Source organism: Pleurodeles waltl, chromosome 2_2, assembly GCF_031143425.1.
Source record: "Pleurodeles waltl isolate 20211129_DDA chromosome 2_2, aPleWal1.hap1.20221129, whole genome shotgun sequence".
NCBI lineage: Eukaryota > Metazoa > Chordata > Amphibia > Caudata > Salamandridae > Pleurodeles > Pleurodeles waltl.
Window position 1 is genome coordinate 499,324,181 of NC_090439.1, and position 20,323 is coordinate 499,344,503.

At 46.0% G+C, this 20,323-nt stretch overlaps 1 protein-coding gene across 1 annotated transcript in view; it reads right to left on the reverse strand.

The window, feature by feature from the left end:
* The window catches only part of ROCK1 (Rho associated coiled-coil containing protein kinase 1), a 1,374,854-nt gene that overhangs the window by 355,307 nt on the left and 999,224 nt on the right, over positions 1-20,323 (reverse strand). The window contains exon 21 of the mRNA XM_069219991.1: positions 8,158-8,227. Coding sequence (XP_069076092.1) covers positions 8,158-8,227 — 70 coding nt within the window. The remainder of the gene's footprint in view (positions 1-8,157; positions 8,228-20,323) is intronic.

The following is a 20,323-nucleotide window of genomic DNA, read 5'->3' on the forward strand; positions in this document are numbered from 1 at the left end:
CCACTGAGGAGGCACGCACCCAACATGGAACTACCGGGGGAAGACACAAGCAGGATGCCTCCTTAGGGGTTATGATTTTGAGGACACAGGGAGAAGGAAGCACAGATAGCTAACTACAGTAGTGAGTGTATAGGGAGGTATGTCAGACAAGGTTACTTTTATTTCGTTCTTCCTTTACTGTACGGCAGAAGCAAGAAACAGCCTTGAGAATCCCCAGATGGGCAAGATAGAAGACAGTCTCTGTGTTCATGTGCCTGTACTCTTTGTTACTGTTACGAAAAAAATCAATAAAACAGATTTGAAAAAAAATGACAGACCTTCCCAACCCTACCTTTCACAAACCTCACATTCACAATCTCCTTTCCCTAAAGCCTTAAAATACTCATCACTACACAAACCCACAACTCTCATACCTGCCCATCAATCAATCGTCAATTGCTTATTTTGTAACACTAAAACTAGACCACCATGCTCCCCACCACCTGCGATTTGCGCACATTTAATTTTCAGCAAATTAAAATAACAGGGACAACCACCAATCACACAAACTCTGCATCACCCATACTACTTCACAAGAGAACTCAAAACTGTTTTAATAATTCACAAAGACATAATCCTGCAACAACAACAATTTCATAATCTGAATCATACGCTCCTACTCACAAAAACCCCATTAAATGTGTAATAAACCCACTTAAGCAGAACAGCAGGCATGGAATGCTATAATCCCAGCACCATCATTCAAGCAGCACTTCCTACCTCCTCCCCTTCCCATGCTCTCAAAACATTTGTTACCAATAATGGCCAAATATTCACCAAGTGCTCAAACAATAACACCAACAATGATTCAGACACATACTCCTCTCCCACAAAAGAAAGCTATTACATCCAAAAGGTTTGGTTTTAAATGCTGGCTCAGTAAGCAACAATAAACGCATCTTTGATGTACCATCATAAACAGAACCGCACATACTATTCACCACTGAAAACTTCTTGGGAAAAGACACGGCCCCAGTACTGCACAATGTTATTCACCCTGGATATCAAGCCATTACACACCACAATGAAGGACAAAAGAGGCGAGACTAGCCATTGTATTTAAGGACAACCCAGCAATCGCAGATTTTGAAGATGTGACTATACAAGGTTTTGAAGCTCTTCTTTCTAGATGTAAACCCAACTTACTTTCACCACCACTTCCTCTTTCTCTACAGACCGCCACCCAACAACGGAGCTTTTAATGAAGCTTTCTTGGACACAGTTTCAGTTCAATCCAAAAAAAACAAAAAACTTTCCAATATTTCCATACTTTCTGACCTTAACATTTGGTTTGATAAACCCGTTATGCCTCAATCAAATGCTATATCAGGTCTAAATACTCAGAACTTTCAATAAATCATCTATGGACCCAACCGCATGGCAGGTCAAACACCAGATTTAATTTTCTCCAACAAAACTCACAAGTTATATGAACTCATCATCGCCTTCTCATTCAAGTTTCAAATAAAACAATTAAATCTCACCACCTGAATATAACTTACAGATAACAGCCCATTACCTAAATCAGGATTCTCCAACGAGTAGCTTGTGAGTTACTGGTAGCACTCAAGCTACCTGTAAGTAGCTCTTTTGTAAGCAGACTGGCCTACTAAATTAGAACGGTGTGTTTGGTTTAGTTATTATAGGAATCCCAAAATTGAAAAGGATGTATTTTTAGATGAAGATGTGTGTATTTTCAAAACTCGTAAGCTGATGAATGGACAAAAATATTAGAATTTCCAAAACGTATTTAAAGTTGATGTTTGAGTGAGAAAAGTCAAGCCATGATGTGGAGATTTATTACTAATATTAATTTGGTGCTAGGAGCACAGGACCTATGGCTAACATGTATTACTCATGATTAGGCATTCCACCTTAACTAATCAGTTTCATAATACTGTCAGCAACGGAGCTTGATGCACTGACGTGATCATTGCTGGCAATCTTTGAATAAAGCAGCCGCTAATGTGATCTTGTCTAACATCTCTAATGATATTAGTAGCTTTGAAGGATTTTTATTGAACATAAGTAGCTCCTATTACAGAAAAGGTTGGAGACCCTGACCTAAACAAAGCAGACAGGCTGGAATCATACTCAACACTCAAAGCAAACATCTCCTCTCCTCTTATACGGCCAGAAGCAATCTCAGAAGATGCTCAATCTACATCAGCCTTCCAAGAACGTACAACCTCAGAATTTGAAGACCTACTAAAAGTCAGCCTGTCTACCTCTGCCCTTCGCACATTTTCAAAAAGATCCCTGATGAGTCTATATCAGTATCTATCCCACTCATCAGTATTGCCAACAACGCCTTAAGAACAAACAAAAAAATCCCCAGAGATACTAAACCTTTTAGTGCGGGAGTCGGCCACAAGCTACAATCGTGAAATATCTTTGAATCATTTAACTTTGACTATGCTATAGACTGTACCACAGCATTTCATTCTCAATTATCAGAAGACTACAAAGAGGTGCCAAGCAGGTGGCGCAGGAGAGCTGTTACAAGAAATAGTTTTGCATTCAGACTAGCACCAGAGGATAGTCATAAGGTGAGCAAATTGAGGGAAGAAGAATCTTTGAGAAGTATCTCTATGACCCAATACAAGGCACCTCTAAAGCTTGTGACATCAGTTTTTTCAATTTGTTTTGCACTCCCGCTGAGGGTTAGGACTCGAGAGCCAAGCTAAAACCATGTACACCTGATACCTTACTATTTTCTGTCATAGAAGGTGGGGGATGAGGTATTAAAGGGAGGAGGGTGGTAAGAAATCTACAAGAGATGGCATATCCATTAAAAAGAACTTGATTTTCAATAAGCCATTCACTTCCACAGATTCTTAATGTGAACAATTCCTTGTAACTCTAAAGAGGGCTGAGAACATTTTAAATTTAAAGCAAAAAAAAACATAGGTTCTGGACTAACATACATAGAATGCATCCTGTTTTGCTCATTCTAGTAATAGTACAGAACAATGAAATACAAATCGAAAGACCAAGTTGCTGCCTGACAGATGGGGTGAACCCGCACACCCTTGAGAAGAGAGCAGGCTGTCATCGCCCTTCTCACCCAGTGCAGCCGGAACCTATCAATAGAATTCTCAAAAGACAATTTAAAATAATGCTTAATACGTAATGAAATCCAGCTGCAGATTATGTTTTTTTAAAACGGCTGTGGCAAAATAGGAACCCTCAAAGGAAATTAACAAGTTCTTATCCACTCAGAATCCTGCAGACCTGGGAACGTAATGAAAGAGGATCTTCTAGGATACAGTCTATGTTGCTTCTACTCATCTTAACAATCTACAGCAAAGTATCCAACAGAAAAAGGCTAACTTTTCTAATCCTTTTATAAGATATCCATTTTCTTGTCACTGAATTGATCTTCAACAACCCTTAAAATATTACGTTCAAAGTAGAAGCAGCTGTCACTGAGCAGCTCTTGCCGGATGTAGTGGGGTGAAAAGACCCATCTGATTTACCGCAGTGCCATACTATTTCAACATCAAGTCTCCACTGTATGCAAATACGTACCCCCTTGTAATGGACCCCTGGAGCCCTTGTGGTGAGAGGAGATGAGCGAGACTTTAGAGGCATTGCTGAATACCCTGTTAGTGTTCTACTGGTTGATGCTACAGTTTCAGAGCAGGTTAAAGGGGATGGCACCAACCACGATGGCGGCAAAGACCCGACAGGGAAAAAGTGACGGAGCAGCGAAGCGGGACATCGCGAGGAGAAGAACTGGAGGAAAAATGGCAGGACCAACTGTAGGAGGCTGGTCATCTACATAGTGTGCAAAACTAGGCACACTGTGCAGGGGGTTCAGGCAGCCACACGGTTTCCAGGGGTAAAATCTAGATTACCCGATGCTCTAATTTTTGAGGTAGCTTGGTCGAGCAGTTAGGTCAATCTTGGAAAGTGCAAAGTATTTGTTGTACTCACAGTATCAATCATGCACCACACACACTCAAAGGAATAACTCGAGACCAATTTACAAACATGGGCAGTCACTTTTAAAAATGCATATAAAATCACAATTGTATTACCACTTTCCGCTTTTGCAGGTGGGTCGAAGTTGCCAGCTGGAGAGGCTCGGGTGGCTCCCGGTTCCAGTGGGAGCAGCGTTGAAAAGTCTCTTGGAGCAGGTACAGGGCCACTCCAGGGGACCACTTGGAAAAGGGTGGTTCTCACAGCCTTAAAGGTGGTGCTTTGGGGTCCTCTTGAGGTGTTGAGGTAGCAAGCGATGAGACCCTTGGAGCTCAGCTGGTTCCTCATTGCAGGGTGGCAGGATGCACAGCGAGTTGGTGAACCAAGAGCTCCGTAGGAGCCCTTTGGAGCTGGAGGTAGGTCTCATTGAGGCTGGCTCACAAGACTCTGATGGGAAGTCCAGGGTGTTCCTGAAGTCCCTTGACCGGGGCTTCCTCCTGGTCTGATTTCAGCTCTAGGGGAGCTAGTTTTCTTGGTGTTCGACGTCCACAGACAAGTACCTGAGGTATTTGGTACGATTCGGCCACTGGAGGGCACAGTGCCACCAAACATGGCACACTGCGGGGTTTGTCCTGGTGGTCGTTGGTGTGTCATCAGGTCCAGCTGCGACTTCTGGTTCGGGAGATATCAGCCAGTCAGTGAAGTGACCCTCATTGGCTTGTTGGTCTTTGTTGGTTTGCAGAGTGGTACCTCCACTCAGAAGGGAGATCTTGGGTAATTTGCGAAGCCTGGATGTCCTCAGGGTTTCCGGAGGTCAGTCCAGTGGTCATCCCTTCCGCAGCAGTGATAGTGGGGTCCCAGGTGAAGCAGGCAGGGTTTGGTGCTTCTTCTGGTGCAGCAGGCGCTCAGTTCTCGGCCTATGGTTCTTCTTGGTGCTGTCTTCTCCTTGTCCTTTCAAGTCGAAAATCTAGGTCTAGGGGTGCCCACTAAAAACTGAATTTAGTGGGTGTTTTAGGGGGAACCTGGTAGTGTCCAATGGGACACTTACCTTTGGGTAGGATCACTTCCCTAAACCTTACTGACTATTCTCTCTCCATGTAAGATGGAGGAAAATGAAAAAGAGGGTCCACCACGCAGGCAGCACCTTAGGTGTGGTGCATGGCAGGTGAGGCCACTCCTCCTACCCTTTGTTAGGTTTCCCACCTTTGCTCATACCAAAAGTGGGGGTATGCAAAGGGGGATGCCAACTGCTGCTAGCAGCAGGCCTTGGGGTCGAGTTTCAAGGGCGGTAAGCCCTTTGAACCCCACCGCCAGGACAGTGCATATTCCTGTGGGAGGGGACGTTAGCTCCTCCACCCAGGAAGGACAATATCTTACAAACCGGAGAGGCAGGGCTCTCCCCCAAGGTTTGTATATTGGCTGTTGGCATTTGGATAATACCAGATTTGCACCAGAACACTCTGGACGCATGCCCCTACAGGGTGGCACAATAAGTGCTGCTGCCCTCAAGGGCCTACCCATAGTACCCCATGCCCTGAGCTCATAGGTCCCACTTACTAGGGAGTTATAGTGGTAGCGAAGGGATTAGGGAAAGAGCTCTGGTCCGGGGAACCTGGTTAGCAGGGGCCCTGGGCACTACAATTTCTAGGACATATCAACATCAGGAAAAAAGTGGGGGGATTACCATGTAAATTGGAGGCCCTCTCTCACACCTAAAAGCCGTTGTGGCCATCGGAGAAAGTGGAAGATGCAGACGAGGATGAACAGCAGGAAAAGAAAAGCAAGGGCCGAGGACAGGAGTCCAGAAAGAAGTGATCACAAACGATGGTCTCGAGGAGAGGAGAATGGACATCCAGGAGAGAGGCCAACAGGACGGGCTCGCCACAGCTCTTACCCAGAGCCATGGACTCTGGCAAGTACAACCACACATGCCAGGTAATAAAAGCATGTGGATGTTATTCTGGGAATTGCTGGTGGGTTTTTGATGTAAAACTGGAGGCTGGGGGCGACAGGGCCGTTCTATCATCTCCACTTCCTATCCTTACCCTGATAAAAACAGAGAGCATCCAACGTATTCACCTGCACATCTGAGAAAAAATAAATAAACCTGCAAAAAGGATTGAGCCGGTTACCAGTCTTATAGGAAGAACACAGTGGGTTCACCTGAAACAGGCTTAACAAGGCAGTCTGGTGCTGGGAACAAACAGACATCAGACCGGAGTATTTTAAGGCCTTGGTCTGTTTTTTCATCTCTGAGGTTACAGTCAATCCCTCCACCTGACAAAGAGGTTCTACAGCCCCAGAGGAGAAAGGCACAGAAGACACCCAGGAGACTAACAATGCACTACCTTTGGAAATTAAATGTATATACTAAAGGACAATCATAAAAACAAAATCATAATTATCTATACGTTGTGTTCCAATCTTATTCATTCTCCTGTAACTGTGTTGTCAGAAATGGAATTAAATCCCCCTATCAACAGCAGGAGATGGATAACACCCTGCCCTTCACAATGGAAGCTATGATAAGGCAGCTCTCTGAGGGCCAACATCTACAGCTGGTGGTGGAACAACAAACCGGCCAACAAGAAAGAGAGGAGCTAAGAAGATCCAAGCAACAGTCATAGTCAATAATCAACAAGCGCAAGTCAGTGCTATCCAGTGCCTAACCGAGACCATCACCAGTGCAAAAGTCCATCCCAACATGCCCAGTTCTGTTTTACCGAAGTACCAACCCAGAGATGACCCCGACTACTTCTTTACTAATTTTGAGAGGGTTGCTACGTCTGCTGCCATGCCACCTGAATACTGGGGTCAGTATGTTGCTCCACTATTATCGGGGGGAATACAGACCGCTTATCAAGCTGTTCCCTGGGAACTGTTCCCTATGCTGATGTGAAGAAAACTATCCTAGTACTGTATGGTTTGACAACGAGTACTACAGAGTGAAGTTCCGTAAGGAAAAATGGAGCACAAAGGACAACCCAAGAGCCCTCTTTTACCCTTTCAAGATTTAGGATACAGATGGCTGACACCTCAAGGGGTTATTCTGGAGGATGTCATGGACAAATAAACTTTACTAGAGCAGTTCTTGGAGGCCCAGGTCAGGGTCTACAAGACCAACACCTAAATGTAACGGTTAAAACGTCTACTGAACTGGTTTGTGCATTTTATTGGTCACCAGACTTTAGGATCGCTCACCCAAAGTCAGTAACACCGACCGTGGCTACTTGGAGAAAACCACACCCAAACTCCTAACACGAGGAACCCAGGACCCAAGTCTCCCCAAAAACCCCAAGGGAGGGAAGCCCACCTTAGTCCTCAATGCTTTAACTGTAGCAAGTGGGGGGCACATAGCTCTCAACTGTCCTCAGAAGGTGATCCCTTCAAAGCCCATGGAGGTGGGGTTCTCTAGGGGTAAAGCCCTCTGGGCTGGGGAATGTCAGACAAATAAAGTAAGAAAATTGTACTAAACGGGGCACCCACCATGGTGTTAGTGGACTCAGGCTGCCAAAATTCCGTAATTAACTGCTTCAGCTCGTTACATTCTGGAATCCTGATGCGCCATTAGCCCACCAAAAAGAAACAGAGGAGACTTTTAGAGTGCCACCATTTGTACCTCAAGCAGACATAACCTTAAGTTCCACACAAGATTCATTGGTATTAAGTAGTTCTTGCAGATCCCATCTTAGTGGCTGGGACGCTTCAAAGGCGAAGAAAGTTAAATATTAAAATATTTTCAGGTGAATTTTAATCTCATCGGAAAACTATTATTTTAAAATAAAATGGAAGCTTAAAAGAAAAAAGCATTTGCCAAATATCTTCTTAAGTTGTACACAATAAAAAACATTATTAGATTCTAGCCTGGTGAAAGGCATGTTTCAAATGCAAAGTATCGGCAGGCAAACACTGACAACAAAAAAAAACCCCACAAACTTAGAAAACAAGGATGAAATAAGGCTTTGCGCAACTGAGCTTTAAGAATATATGTCAACGGAAAAGAAAGTCTGAGCACCCTTTGAACATATTCACCTACTGAGAATATTCAACTTACATATTGAGAGATTGTACATTACTTAGGATGATATGAATTTCAGAATTTGTCTAGCAATTAAATAAAAGATCAAAGGGCAGCAGGAGCTGACAGAAAAATCATTTCCTTATTTATTTACATGAGTGCATTACTTTACTTACTGAAAAATACTGCTCAGCCTCAAGTTGATCTTGAAGCTCTCGCATCTGACCTTCATTTCCTCTGTACTGCCTAAACAGAAAAAAAATAATTAATTACATGCCTAATGTCATAGCTCTAGATCGACTGCACTTTTGTAGAGATGCAACAGATGCTATAAACACAAGCAAAACAGTCCAGTCTTTCCAGAAGTGATGGTAGTCTATTCCCCCCCCAGATACAGCTATGACAATATAACCTTTATTTCTAAACCTATATTTTAAAGCACTCTGAAAAGAGGAACGTTCAGTTCATCTGATAATTGGTTTACTCCACAGGTTAACATTCGTTCCAGAGGATACTCAAGTCTTCCATTACATTACCATATCCATAGGTGCAAGCTTGAAACTGGAAAAAATATCTCAACCCACCTAAGTGGGTGCTACAGTGATATCAGGAACAGAACCAGCAGGCATCTCATTAGAACTGCCTTGGCCAAAACAGATAAAGCACGACTCTACGCCCAACCATTACTTTCCCTAACTACTCCAAACCAGAAACCACGGAACAAATGGAAGTAAAAATCCCAATACTTTTTAAAAAAACACACACAAAAAAGAAGTACGCTCCCGTTAGGGAAAGGAAAGCGAGTGATGAGTAGTCTGCAGGAAGACACATCATCCACCACAAAAAAAAAAAATTACAGAGCTAAAGGAGCAGAGCAGTCTAACGGATATCACTTCTAACACATTTGAGAAAGATAGGAAAGCCTTAAAAGGGAGCCAAACCAGGAAGTCCTTTATCTGACCGTATGCGTTGAGGTAATTGCTACTAACAATACTGTCTACAGAATGAGGAGCTGAACTGGGCAACTGTATCGGTTCAAATGAGGGTGGCATTAATAAATCTAACACAAGATTAAAATTCAATGAGGCACAATAAAAAGCGTGTACGGAAACAGATAAGGTAAACTTTTTAGAAAACGCGCAACTAGAAGTAATCTGAACAAGGAAGCCTTGTCAAAGAGACACATGAAAACAGACTCATAAACACGAATATCATTCAAGGGTAGCCACTGCCAAACCATTCAAAGTAAGTGGCGGAGTGAATCGTAGGAAGTGGAAAAGGAATAAGTATTTGTTCCAGCAACAAACATCTGTGGATTTTGGTGCTGCTTTCCTGGAGGGTAAAATGAGATCTGCAACCTTACCAGGAAGACAAGACACTCTAGCTGATGTTGTTCAATCTCTATGCACACAGCAGCAGCCTTTGGGCACAGACATAATGCCTCCCAGCAGAGAGTAAATGACACCACACAGCTCTGTTGATATCATAGATGCTTATGATGTTGCCTGACTGAATTTAAATTGTATATCCTGAGATGGATGGAGAAACACCTCTATAACAAGATGTACTGTTTGCACCTCAAAAGCATTGTAGACACTGCTCAGAGGGGTCCGTGACCAAAGTAGTCAGTCTCTGTAGTTCTGAAAGGATAACTCAAAAAAACATGCAGATGGATGGAAACAATGAGAGATCTAAATCTGAGCCAACAAGGTTCAAAGATGATGCAGCCACTGTTTTCTCAAGCAGTCCTGAAGGGCACTCATGCACCATTTGGCACTTAGCACCAACAAGATACACGAGGAAATGAGACCAAGGAGACAAGATCTGCAGAACCCTCAAAATCACAGAACCCTCTATAATGAGGTTTTATCAGTGCAAATAGTAGGACCGTGACCGGATGGACCACAATGGGAACCACATGTAACTTCTGTGGCCAGAAATAATTGTTTGATATAAACAGGAGTCAAGGAGGTCCAGTGAAGGAAACCAATCCCCTCAATTGAGGGCCAGTATAAACGGTCTCAGGGACAGCATCTACAACTTGTAGCGCCTACTGAACAGATTCAAGAGCTGAAGATCATAGATGGGTAGCATACTTCCCTCCATTCTAGGGAACAAGTAGTAAAGGAACTAAAATTCAGTGCACTTACTTAGCCCCTTTTCTTATTAGGGTGATGGCTTTGGCCTCTAAAATCAAGTCATTTTCCAGAGAGGACTTCCTCATGATATAAGGATGGGCTGTAGGGAGTCACTGGAAGGGAAGAGCATACCCCTTTTCAGATGAGCTGGCTGACACAGTCATCTGACATGTTCATGTCATGATTAGGACATGGCGCGGGGCAGTGGGAGATCCTCCCCCGTGGAAGATTGTATTTAAAGGGGGAGGGGTTGTCACAGTAGTTTTGGGGCAGGAGATCTAGCAAAGATTGGAAGAAATTGGATCTGATGTTGACACTGATGACCATGTCCCTACATTTACCCTACCCCAAAACAAGCAGTACATTTTTTTCCCGTCTACTGGATTAGTTGCCTTGGAAATGTCTTGGAATTTCCTGGTATGCTGGTGGACCTGAAACACTAGGAAGTTTGTCCAGTGCGAGCAGAAGCTCTGCTGTTCTTGTAGGATCCCAAAGAATAGTCTACACTTTCTTTGAACAGCTGTCTGGCATCCAACTGCAAGTCTATGGGCATAGTGTGATGGCCATGACTGAGTTGAGAGACAGAGTTTGCATAGTCCAGTTTACACTTCGTAGTCTGTTGAGAGGAATACAATCTATCACTGACCCGATAAGAGAATGGCTTTACCATTTGGTCCAGTAGGCTCGGGATTAAGGTTTGGTAGTTCCCACAGGTCATGGCATAGCTGCTCAGGAAAAAAAAGGTGTTCACCTTCGGAAGTACAAGATTGCCAAAGGAGAATACTTTATGATCCACTTAGTCCATTTTATTTGCCTATCTGGAGTAGCTGATAGAAATCACTACGCTTTGCAGCGAAAAATTGTGTGTAGGAAAGTCACACTTTTTGTCATGATCATCCCAACCTTTTGCCTGTTATCAGTGTGCTTAGACTAGACTATTTTCATTGTGATCCTGCTAACCAGGAGCCCAGTGATCGTCTTCTCGCCTCTAAATTTGGTTTCCTTGGCATCCTTTACACCCTACAATTGGCATACTGGTGCACCCCTGTAAGTCCCTAGTATATGGTACTTAGGTAACCAGGGCATTGCTACATCAGGGGTACTCCAGAGGCTGCAGCATGTATTATGCCAACCATGGGAGCCCATGCAAAAGGGTATGGCCTCAGCTTCTTTAGGGCCCAAACCACAGCAAAGGCTTCCCTCTTTATAGCACTCCAATTTTGTTCGCTAGGGAGTAGTTCCTTGTTTATAAAAGCAACTCCTGGTCATGTCCATCATCATTTTTCTGGGAAAGGACCGCTTCTATACCCATTTCAGACGCATCTGTTTGAACTATGAATTCCCTGGAGTAGTCTGGTGCTTGTAGAACTGGACCACAGCATATAGCTTCCTTCCGAGTGCCAAAGGCCTTTTGACAACTCAAAGTCTAGTTAACCTTTTTGGGCATTTTCTTGGAGGTAAGCTCTGGGAGGGGGGCAGCTATAGTGCCATAATCTTTCATAAACCTCCTGTCATACCCAGTCAAGCCAAGAAATAGCCTGACTTGTGTCTGGGTTGTGGGAGATTTCCAAGCCAGAATAGTCTGAATATTGGGTTGGAGGGGTTGCACTCGCCCTCCACCAACCAGGTGGCCCAAGTAAACAACTTCGCCCTGCCCTATCTGGCAGTTACTGGCCTTGATAGAGAGTCCTGCCTTCTGCAGAGCCTCAGGGACCTTTCCAAGGCAGGTCAGGTGACCCTGCCAGGTGGAACTACAGACAGCAATGTTATCTAAGTAAGCTGCACAAATAGTTTCCAGTCCAGTAAGGACTTGGTTCACCAACAGCTGGAACATGGCAGCTGCATTATTTAGTCCAAATGACATAAAAGAGTACTGATAATCCCCACTACGAGTAGAAAATGCTGACCTCTCTTTTGCACCTGGGGACAGACCAATCTGCCAGTACCAAGATGTTAAATCAAAGGTGCTCAGTTATTTGGCTGCCCTAATCTGTCTATGGGCTCATCAGCTCTTGGGATGGGGTGTGCATCTGTTTGTAACAGAGTTAAGGCCCCTGCAGTCCACACAGAACCTCATTTCCTTTTCCTCTCCTTTGGAGTGAGGCTTGGGGGCTAAATCTATTGAGCTAGCCCAGGGAATCTGAGGGTTCAATGACAGAGAAATCCAGCATATTTTTAACTTTTGCCTCTATGCTCTCTCTGACATGGGCTGTGTATATAGCTTGTTTTTGACAGGCAGGCTGTCACCAGTGTTCACATCATGAGTACACCAGTTTGTCTTTCCAGGGGTCAGAGAGATGAGTTCACCATACTGGTCGAGGACATGCCTGCAAGCAGTTTGTTGTTGTCCTGTGAGGGTGTCTGATAAGACCACTCCATCCACAGTACCATCTTGTGGGTTGCTGGAGAGGAGATCAGGGAGAGACTCACTCATCTTCCTGTCCCTCATCTGTAACCATGCGCATGGTAACATCAGGTCTAGCATAAAAGGGCTTTAGGCGGTTGACATGTGTAGGAGCTGGCCTTCTGAGTTGCTGAGAGCCCCTCCTGGATAGAATCCACCAGGTCCCTTCTAGTCCCAGGCAGTGGCATTTTACGCTGGGAAGAATACTCTGCACCTAGAGCTATACACATTTACAGGGGACTGGTCTCTTATTTTCTTTTCCCAGAGACTATAGGTTAGGTAGGTTATGTTTTCTTTACGCTACACTTACACTCGCACTACATCATATCTACTTCTGGGCCTAGCTCAGAGCTCATGGGTACTCCCTATGAGGGCATGACCTTCGAGGAACTGAAAGGGCTTTGCTCAGACAGAAGCCTAAACGTAGGGAAGAAACCCAATTTTCAGTTCAGCCTTCTCCTTCAGGATGATCAGGAACATGCTGATAAGCAGGAGGAGGGAGAGGGAGAATCTAGCCCCTTAGAGTCAGGGAATCATCCTTCAGATTCAGGAGAGGGCGCTTCAAAAGATCTTCCACCTAGCAGACCTACTAGTGTAGCTGGCAGTGGTCGGGGTAGTCACTCAGGTAGGGCTCCCTTCACACCTAGAGATCAGGTCACCAGGGTTACAAAAGCTAGGGAAAGATCTACCTTTGCCCATTCCCATATCACCTCAGGTTCTGAGGGATCCAACGGTTCAACTACAGGTGATGGCTCCATAAATAGGAAGCTCAGGAAACAGACAGGAGGAGGCAAGGCTGAGGCTGCAGCAGCAACAGCTAGTCCTAAATAGGGAGGTCTTGGCTGTGGAAAGGGAAAGGCAGGGGTTTCCATGCAGGAACTGTAACACCTGGCTGTAAGCCTCTAGGGCTCAAGGATCGGGTTACAGGGCCTCCAGGACACTTCAACTAGTGGAGATGCCCGCCCGGGTTAAGCCCTCACCTTTTGGCGGCAAGTCCAGTGGGAAAATTAGGGAAAACAGGGAGGAGAGACCACCTCAGCTAGGACCACCCGTAAGGTGTCCAGAGCTGGGGTGACCCCTCCCCCCCTTGCAGAATCCTCCATCTTGCTTTGGAGGATCGGGGCCAATAGGGATAGGAATGTGCCCCCCTCCCCAAAGGGAATAGGCACAAGAAGGGTGTAGCCACCCTCAGGGACAGTAGCCTTTGCAACTGCCCTCTAACCCTATAAGCGCCCCTAAATCTTGTATTTAAGGGTTCCTTGAACCCAGAGATTCAGATTCCTGACGACCTCAAGAAATGAAGAAGGACTGCTGAGCTGAAAACCCAACAGAGAAGAAGAGGCGATGACAAATGACTTGGCCCCAGCCCTATTGGCCCGTCTACTGCTTCAAAGACCCTCCAAAAGAAAAGCGACGTGTTCTACAGGACCAGCCACCCCTGAAAAGCCTCCAGGGGACTGCCTGCATCACAGAGGACAAAGAAACTCCAGTGGATAGCAGACATGCCCAACAATAAGAAAAGGAAACTCCTTCCAAGAGACTCTCACCTCACTCTAGAAGTGCGAGTCTAAAACCACTCTGCACCCGATGCCCTCAGCTGTGTCCAGGTGGCCCAGCTATCCAGAGAGGACCCCGAGAAGATTCTGACAGAGTGTCCATCCTGGGCTGACCTCTCCACCCCTCCACGACGATGTCTGCAGAGGGAATCCGAGGACCATCCCTGCCCGCGACTGCCCAGGTCGAAGATTTCCGATGCCTGGAGAAGCACTGCACCTGCAATCCCAGACTTGAGAGAAACTGACCACCAGTGCAGCAGTGACAAGCAGGCGGCCCTCCTCCCTGTCCGGTCGGTGGCTTGCTCGAGAAGCCCCACTGTGCCTTTCCAGCAGCGCCTTAGTGACTCCCGGGGTCCACTCACTGAGTTTCATTGGGAACCCGACGCCCCGTTTGCACCGTGCACCTGGCCGCCCACGTGCCGCTGAGGGTGCGTGTTTTGTGCCTATCCCCCACCCCAGTGCTCATATAAACCCCCCTGGACTGCCCTCCGACAACGCAGGTACTTACCTGAAAGCAGACCGGAACCAGAGTATCCCCCGTCTCCATAGGGGACCACGGTTTTTTGGCTCCTGTTTGACCTCTGCACCTAACCAGCCCTGTGTTGCTGGGGCTGGGTGCTTGGGGTTACCTTGAACCCCCAACGATGGGCTACCTATGCCCCAGAGATTGAACCTGTAAGTCCATTACTTACCTCCAAATTGTATTTTATTTTCTTCCCCGGGAACTGTTGAAAATTGCAGTGGGCACTTTTTAAATAGTTTTTTGCCATTTTAAGAAACACTGTGTACATTGTTGATCCCACTCAAAATCCTGATTATAACTATAGAAAGTACCTTTCATTTAATGTACTTACCTGCTAATTAAATCTTGTGGTTCTATAAAGAATATTTTTTCTATATAAAATCCTATTGGTCTGGAGTTAAGTCACTGAGTGTATGTTTTTTGATTGCTTGTGTATGTACAACAAATGCTTAACACTACCTTCTGATAAGCCTAACCGCTCGACCACAATACCACAATAAGACCATTAGTATTATATATTATTGCCTTTGTCAAGCCTCTTGGGGAACCCCTGGACTCTGTGAACACAATATCTCATTTTGATATGGTGTATCAGAGCCAGCTTACTACAATTGTACTCTCTGAAAAACTCAGAAGGAGATGGGATGTCCTATTACCATGCCTCCTTTTTGCCTACAGGGAGGTACCCCAGAAGGGAGCGGGCTATAGCCTATTTGAACTCCTTTTTGGTCACCCTGTTAGCTCTTGTGAAAGAGGGGTGGGTGTAACCGTTGAAGCCCCCTAAAAAAGATATAGTGGACTATGTGCTTGGCTTAAGATCAAGAATGGCTGAGTACATAATAAAAGGCTACTAAAAACCTTCAGGCAAGCCAAAAGTTGCAGAAACAATGGCATGACCAGAAGGCTGTTCTGACAGTGTACCAAACAAAATAGAATGTGTGGGTACTGGAGCCTGTGGCACCCAGAGCACTTTAGGACGAATGTAGTAGACCCCACATAATAGTGGAGAAAAATGATGAGGTCACTTATTTAGTTGACCTAGGCACTCCTAGAAGTCTTCTCATGTCAACCGTCTGAAGACCTACTATGACAGGGCTGACTTAACCCTGGTCATGGCCACTGATGAGGGGCAGGATGATGAGCGTGGCCCTCTACCTTATCTCTGCTCTAACACGGCAGCTGATGGCTGAGTGGAAGGAGTTATCCTGGCAGACTGTCTTTCTGAAGAGCAGAAGTAGGACTGCAGGAACATTATTGGGTCAATTTTCAGGACTCTTTTCTCTGACACCTGGTCAGACTACTTGGTGTGAACAAACCATTGATACTGGAGACAGTTTACCTGTCAAAAGTAAGATTTATAGACAGCCTGACCATGCCAGAGGCTGCATTAAATCAGAGGGTCAGACATTGCTTGGCCTAGGAGTGATTGAGCACTCTGATAGCCCCTGGGCCTGCCCAGTGGTGCTTGTACCCAAACCTCATTCTCAGAATGGAAAAAGGGAGATGAAGTTCTGTGTAGATTACAAAGGGCTCAACATAGTCACAAAGACTGATGCTCCCTCTATACCCAGGTCAGATGAGCTTATTGATACACTGGTATCTGCCAAGTACTTCAACACTTTTGATTTGACTGCAGGATATTGGCAGATCAAACTATCTTAAGATAAAAAAAAAACAGCCTTCTCTACCATTAGAGGGCATTAACAGTTTACTGTTATGTCCTTTAGTGTGAAGAATGCACCTGCCACTTATCAGAGGTTGGTGAACACAGTTCTCCAAGGTTTGGAAGCTTTTAGTGCAGCATATCTAGATGATATTGCTGTCTTCAGCTCCACCTAGGATGACCACCTGGTCCACCTATGGAATGTTTTGTAGGCCCTGCAAAAGGCAGGCATCACTATCAAAGCTACAAAGTGCCAGGTAGGGCAGGGGAAGGTAGTTTATCTGGGATGCCTGGTAGGTGGAGTAACAGACTGAACCACTACAAGGGAAAATATAGACTATTTTAGACTGGTCTCCCCCTACAACATAGACCCAGATCAGAGCCTTTCTTGGTTTCACTGGGTATTACAGGAGATTCATTAAGAATTATGGCTCCATTGTTGCCCCTCTTAATGACCTCACCTCTAAGAAAATGCCTAAGAAGGTATTATGGACACCTAGCTGTCAGAAAGCTTTTGAGGAGCTAAAGCAGGCTGTGTGTACTGCACCTGTCCTAAAAAGCACAAACTACCCAAGAAGTCTATAGTTCAGACTGATGCTTCAGAGGTAGGGGTTGGGGCAGTTCTATCACAACTAAATTCAGAGGGCCAGGATCAACCTGTAGCTTTTATCAGCAGAAGGTTGATCCCTAGAGAAAAGCATTGGCCAGCGATAGAGAGGGACGCCTTTGCTGTGGTCTGGGCCTTGAATAAGTTAAGACCATACCTTTTTGGTACTCACTTCATTGTTCAAACAGACCACAAACCTCTCCTATGGTAAAAACAAATGAAAGGAGAAAACCCTAAATTGTTGACGTGGTCCACTTCCCTACAGGGGATGGACTTTACAGTGCAACATAGACATGGGAGTAACCACTCCAGTGCAGATGGACTCTCCAGATATTTCCACCACTTCGACAATGAAGACTCATCTGGGCAAGGTTAACCTTATTGTCCCTTGTTTTGGGGGAGGGGTCTGTAGGAAAATACCTACAATACCTGGCATAGTTACCCCCATTTTCTGCCTGTCAGTGTGTTTGACTGTTTTCACTGGGATCCTACTAATCAGTACCCCAGTGATTATGCCCTCTCTCCTCCAAATGTTGTCACTTCATACTGGTAACCAAGTATTTCACCCACAATTGGCATACTGGTGCCCCCTATAAGTCCCTAGTATGTGATACCTAGGTACCCATGGCACTGGGGTTACAGGGGATCCCTATGGACTGCAGCAATTATTTTGCCACCCAGAGGGAGCCCATGCAAATGCTTCTACAGGATTGCCATTTACACTCCACCAGGTCACTTATAAGTCACCCTTTATTGCAGCCTTCCAGCCCTGAAGGCAGGTGTAGGAGGCTGGACTGGCTTGTGAGTACCAAGGGGTACTTACACCTTGCACCAGGCCCAGGTATCCCTTATTAGTGTATAGGGTGTCTAGCAGCTTAGGCTGATAGATAATGGTAGCTTAGCAGAGCAGCTTAGGCTGAACTAGGAGACGAGTGAAGCTCCTACAGTACCACTAGTGTCACTTGCACAATATCATAAGAAAACACAATACACAGATATACTAAAAATAAATGTACTTTATTTTTATGACAATATGCCAAAGTATCTCAGTGAGTACCCTCAGTATGAGGATAGCAAATATACACAAGATATATGTACACAATACCAAAAATATGCAGTATAGTCTTAGAAAACAGTGCAAACAATGTATAGTTACAATGGGGACACATAGGGATAGGGGCAAAACAAACCATATACTCCAAAAGTGGAATGCGAACCACGAATGGACCCCAAACCTATGTGACCTTGTAGAGGGTTCGCTGGGACTGTAAGAAAACAGTTAGGGTTAGAAAAATAGCCCACCCCAAGACCCTGAAAAGTGAGTGCAAAGTGCACTAAAGTTCCCCAAAGGACATAGAATTAGTGATAGGGGAATTCTGCAGGAAAGACCCAAACCAGCAATGCAACAACGATGGATTTCCAAACGAGGGTACCTGTGGAACAAGGGGACCAAGTCCAAAAGTCACAAGCAAGTCGGAGATGGGCAGATGCCCAGGAAATGCCAGCTGTGGGTGCAGAGAAGCTGCTACTATGCAGTAGAAGCTGAGGATTCTGCAAGAACGACAAGGGCTAGAAACTTCCCCTTTGGAGGATGGATGTCCCACGTCGTGAAGAGTCGTGCAGAAGTGTTTTCCTGAAGAAAGACCGCAAACAAGCCTTGCTAGCTGCAAATCGTGCGGTAACGGTTTTTCGATGCTGCTGTGGCCCAGGCGGGACCAGGATGTCGCCAATTGCGTCTTTGGACAGAGGGGGCGTCGGGCAAGACAAGGAGCCCTCTCAGAAGCAGGCAGCACCCGCAGGAGTGCCGGAACAGGCACTACGAAGAGGAGTGAAACGGTGCTCACCCGAAGTTGCACAAAGGAGTCCCACGCCGCCGGAGAACTTAGAAAGTCGTGCAATGCAGGTTAGAGTGCCGTGGACCCAGGCTTGGCCGTGCACAAAGGATTTCCGCCGGAAGTGCACAGAGGCCGGAGTAGCTGCAAAAGACGTGGTTCCCAGCAATGCAGTCTGGCGTGGGGAGGCAAAGACTTACCTCCACCAAACCTGGACTGAAGAGTCACTGGACTGTGGGGGTCACTTGGACAGAGTTGCTGGAATCAAGGGACCTCGCTCGTCGTGATGAGAGGAGACCCAGAGTACCGGTAATGCAGTTCTTTGGTGCCTGCGGTTGCAGGGGGATGATTCCGTCGACCCACGGGAGATTTCTTCGGAGCTTCTAGTGCAGAGAGGAGGCAGACTACCCCCACAGCATGCACCACCAGGAAAACAGTCGCGAAGGCGGCAGGATCAGCGTTACAGAGTTGCAGTAGTCGTCTTTGCTACTTTGTTGCAGTTTTGCAGGCTTCCAGCGCGGTCAGCAGTCGTTTCCTTGGCAGAAGGTGAAGAGAGAGATGCAGAGGAACTCTGATGAGCTCTTGCATTCGTTATCTAAGGAATTCCCTAAAGCAGAGACCCTAAATAGCCAGAAAAGAGGGTTTGGCTACTTAGGAGAGAGGATAGGCTAGCAACACCTGAAGGAGCCTATCAGAAGGAGTCTCTGACGTCACCTGCTGGCACTGGCCACTCAGAGCAGTCCAGTGTGCCAGCAGCACCTCTGTTTCCAAGATGGCAGAGGTCTGGAGCACACTGGAGGAGCTCTGGGCACCTCCCAGGGGAGGTGCAGGTCAGGGGAGTGGTCACTCCCCTTTCCTTTGTCCAGTTTCGCGCCAGAGCAGGGCTAAGGGGTCCCTGAACCGGTGTAGACTGGCTTATGCAGAAATGGGCACCATCTGTGCCCATGAAAGCATTTCCAGAGGCTGGGGGAGGCTACTCCTCCCCTGCCTCCACACCTTTTTCCAAAGGGAGAGGGTGTAATACCCTCTCTCTGAGGAAGTCCTTTGTTCTGCCTTCCTGGGCCAAGCCTGGCTGGACCCCAGGAGGGCAGAAACCTGTCTGAGGGGTTGGCAGCAGCTGCAGTGAAACCCATGAAAAGGCAGTTTGGCAGTACCCGGGTCTGAGCTACAAACCCGTGGGATCATGGGATTGTGCCAACAATGCCAGGATGGCATAGAGGGGGCAATTCCATGATCTTAGACATGTTACATGGCCATATTCGGAGTTACCATTGTGAAGCTACACATAGGTAGTGACCTATGTGTAGTGCACGCGTGTAATGGTGTCCCCACACTCACAAAGTCCGGGGAATTTGCCCTGAACGATGTGGGAGCACTCTGGCTAGTGCCAGGGTGTCCACACACTAAGTAACTTAGCACCCAACCTTTACTAAGTAAAGGTTAGACATATAGGTGACTTATAAGTTACTTAAGTGCAGTGAAAATGGCTGTGAAATAATGTGTGCATTATTTCACTCAGGCTGCAGTGGAAGGCCTGTGTAAGAATTGTCAGAGCTCCCTATCGGTGGCAAAATAAATGCTGCAGCCCATAGGGATCTCCTGGAACCCCAATACCCTGG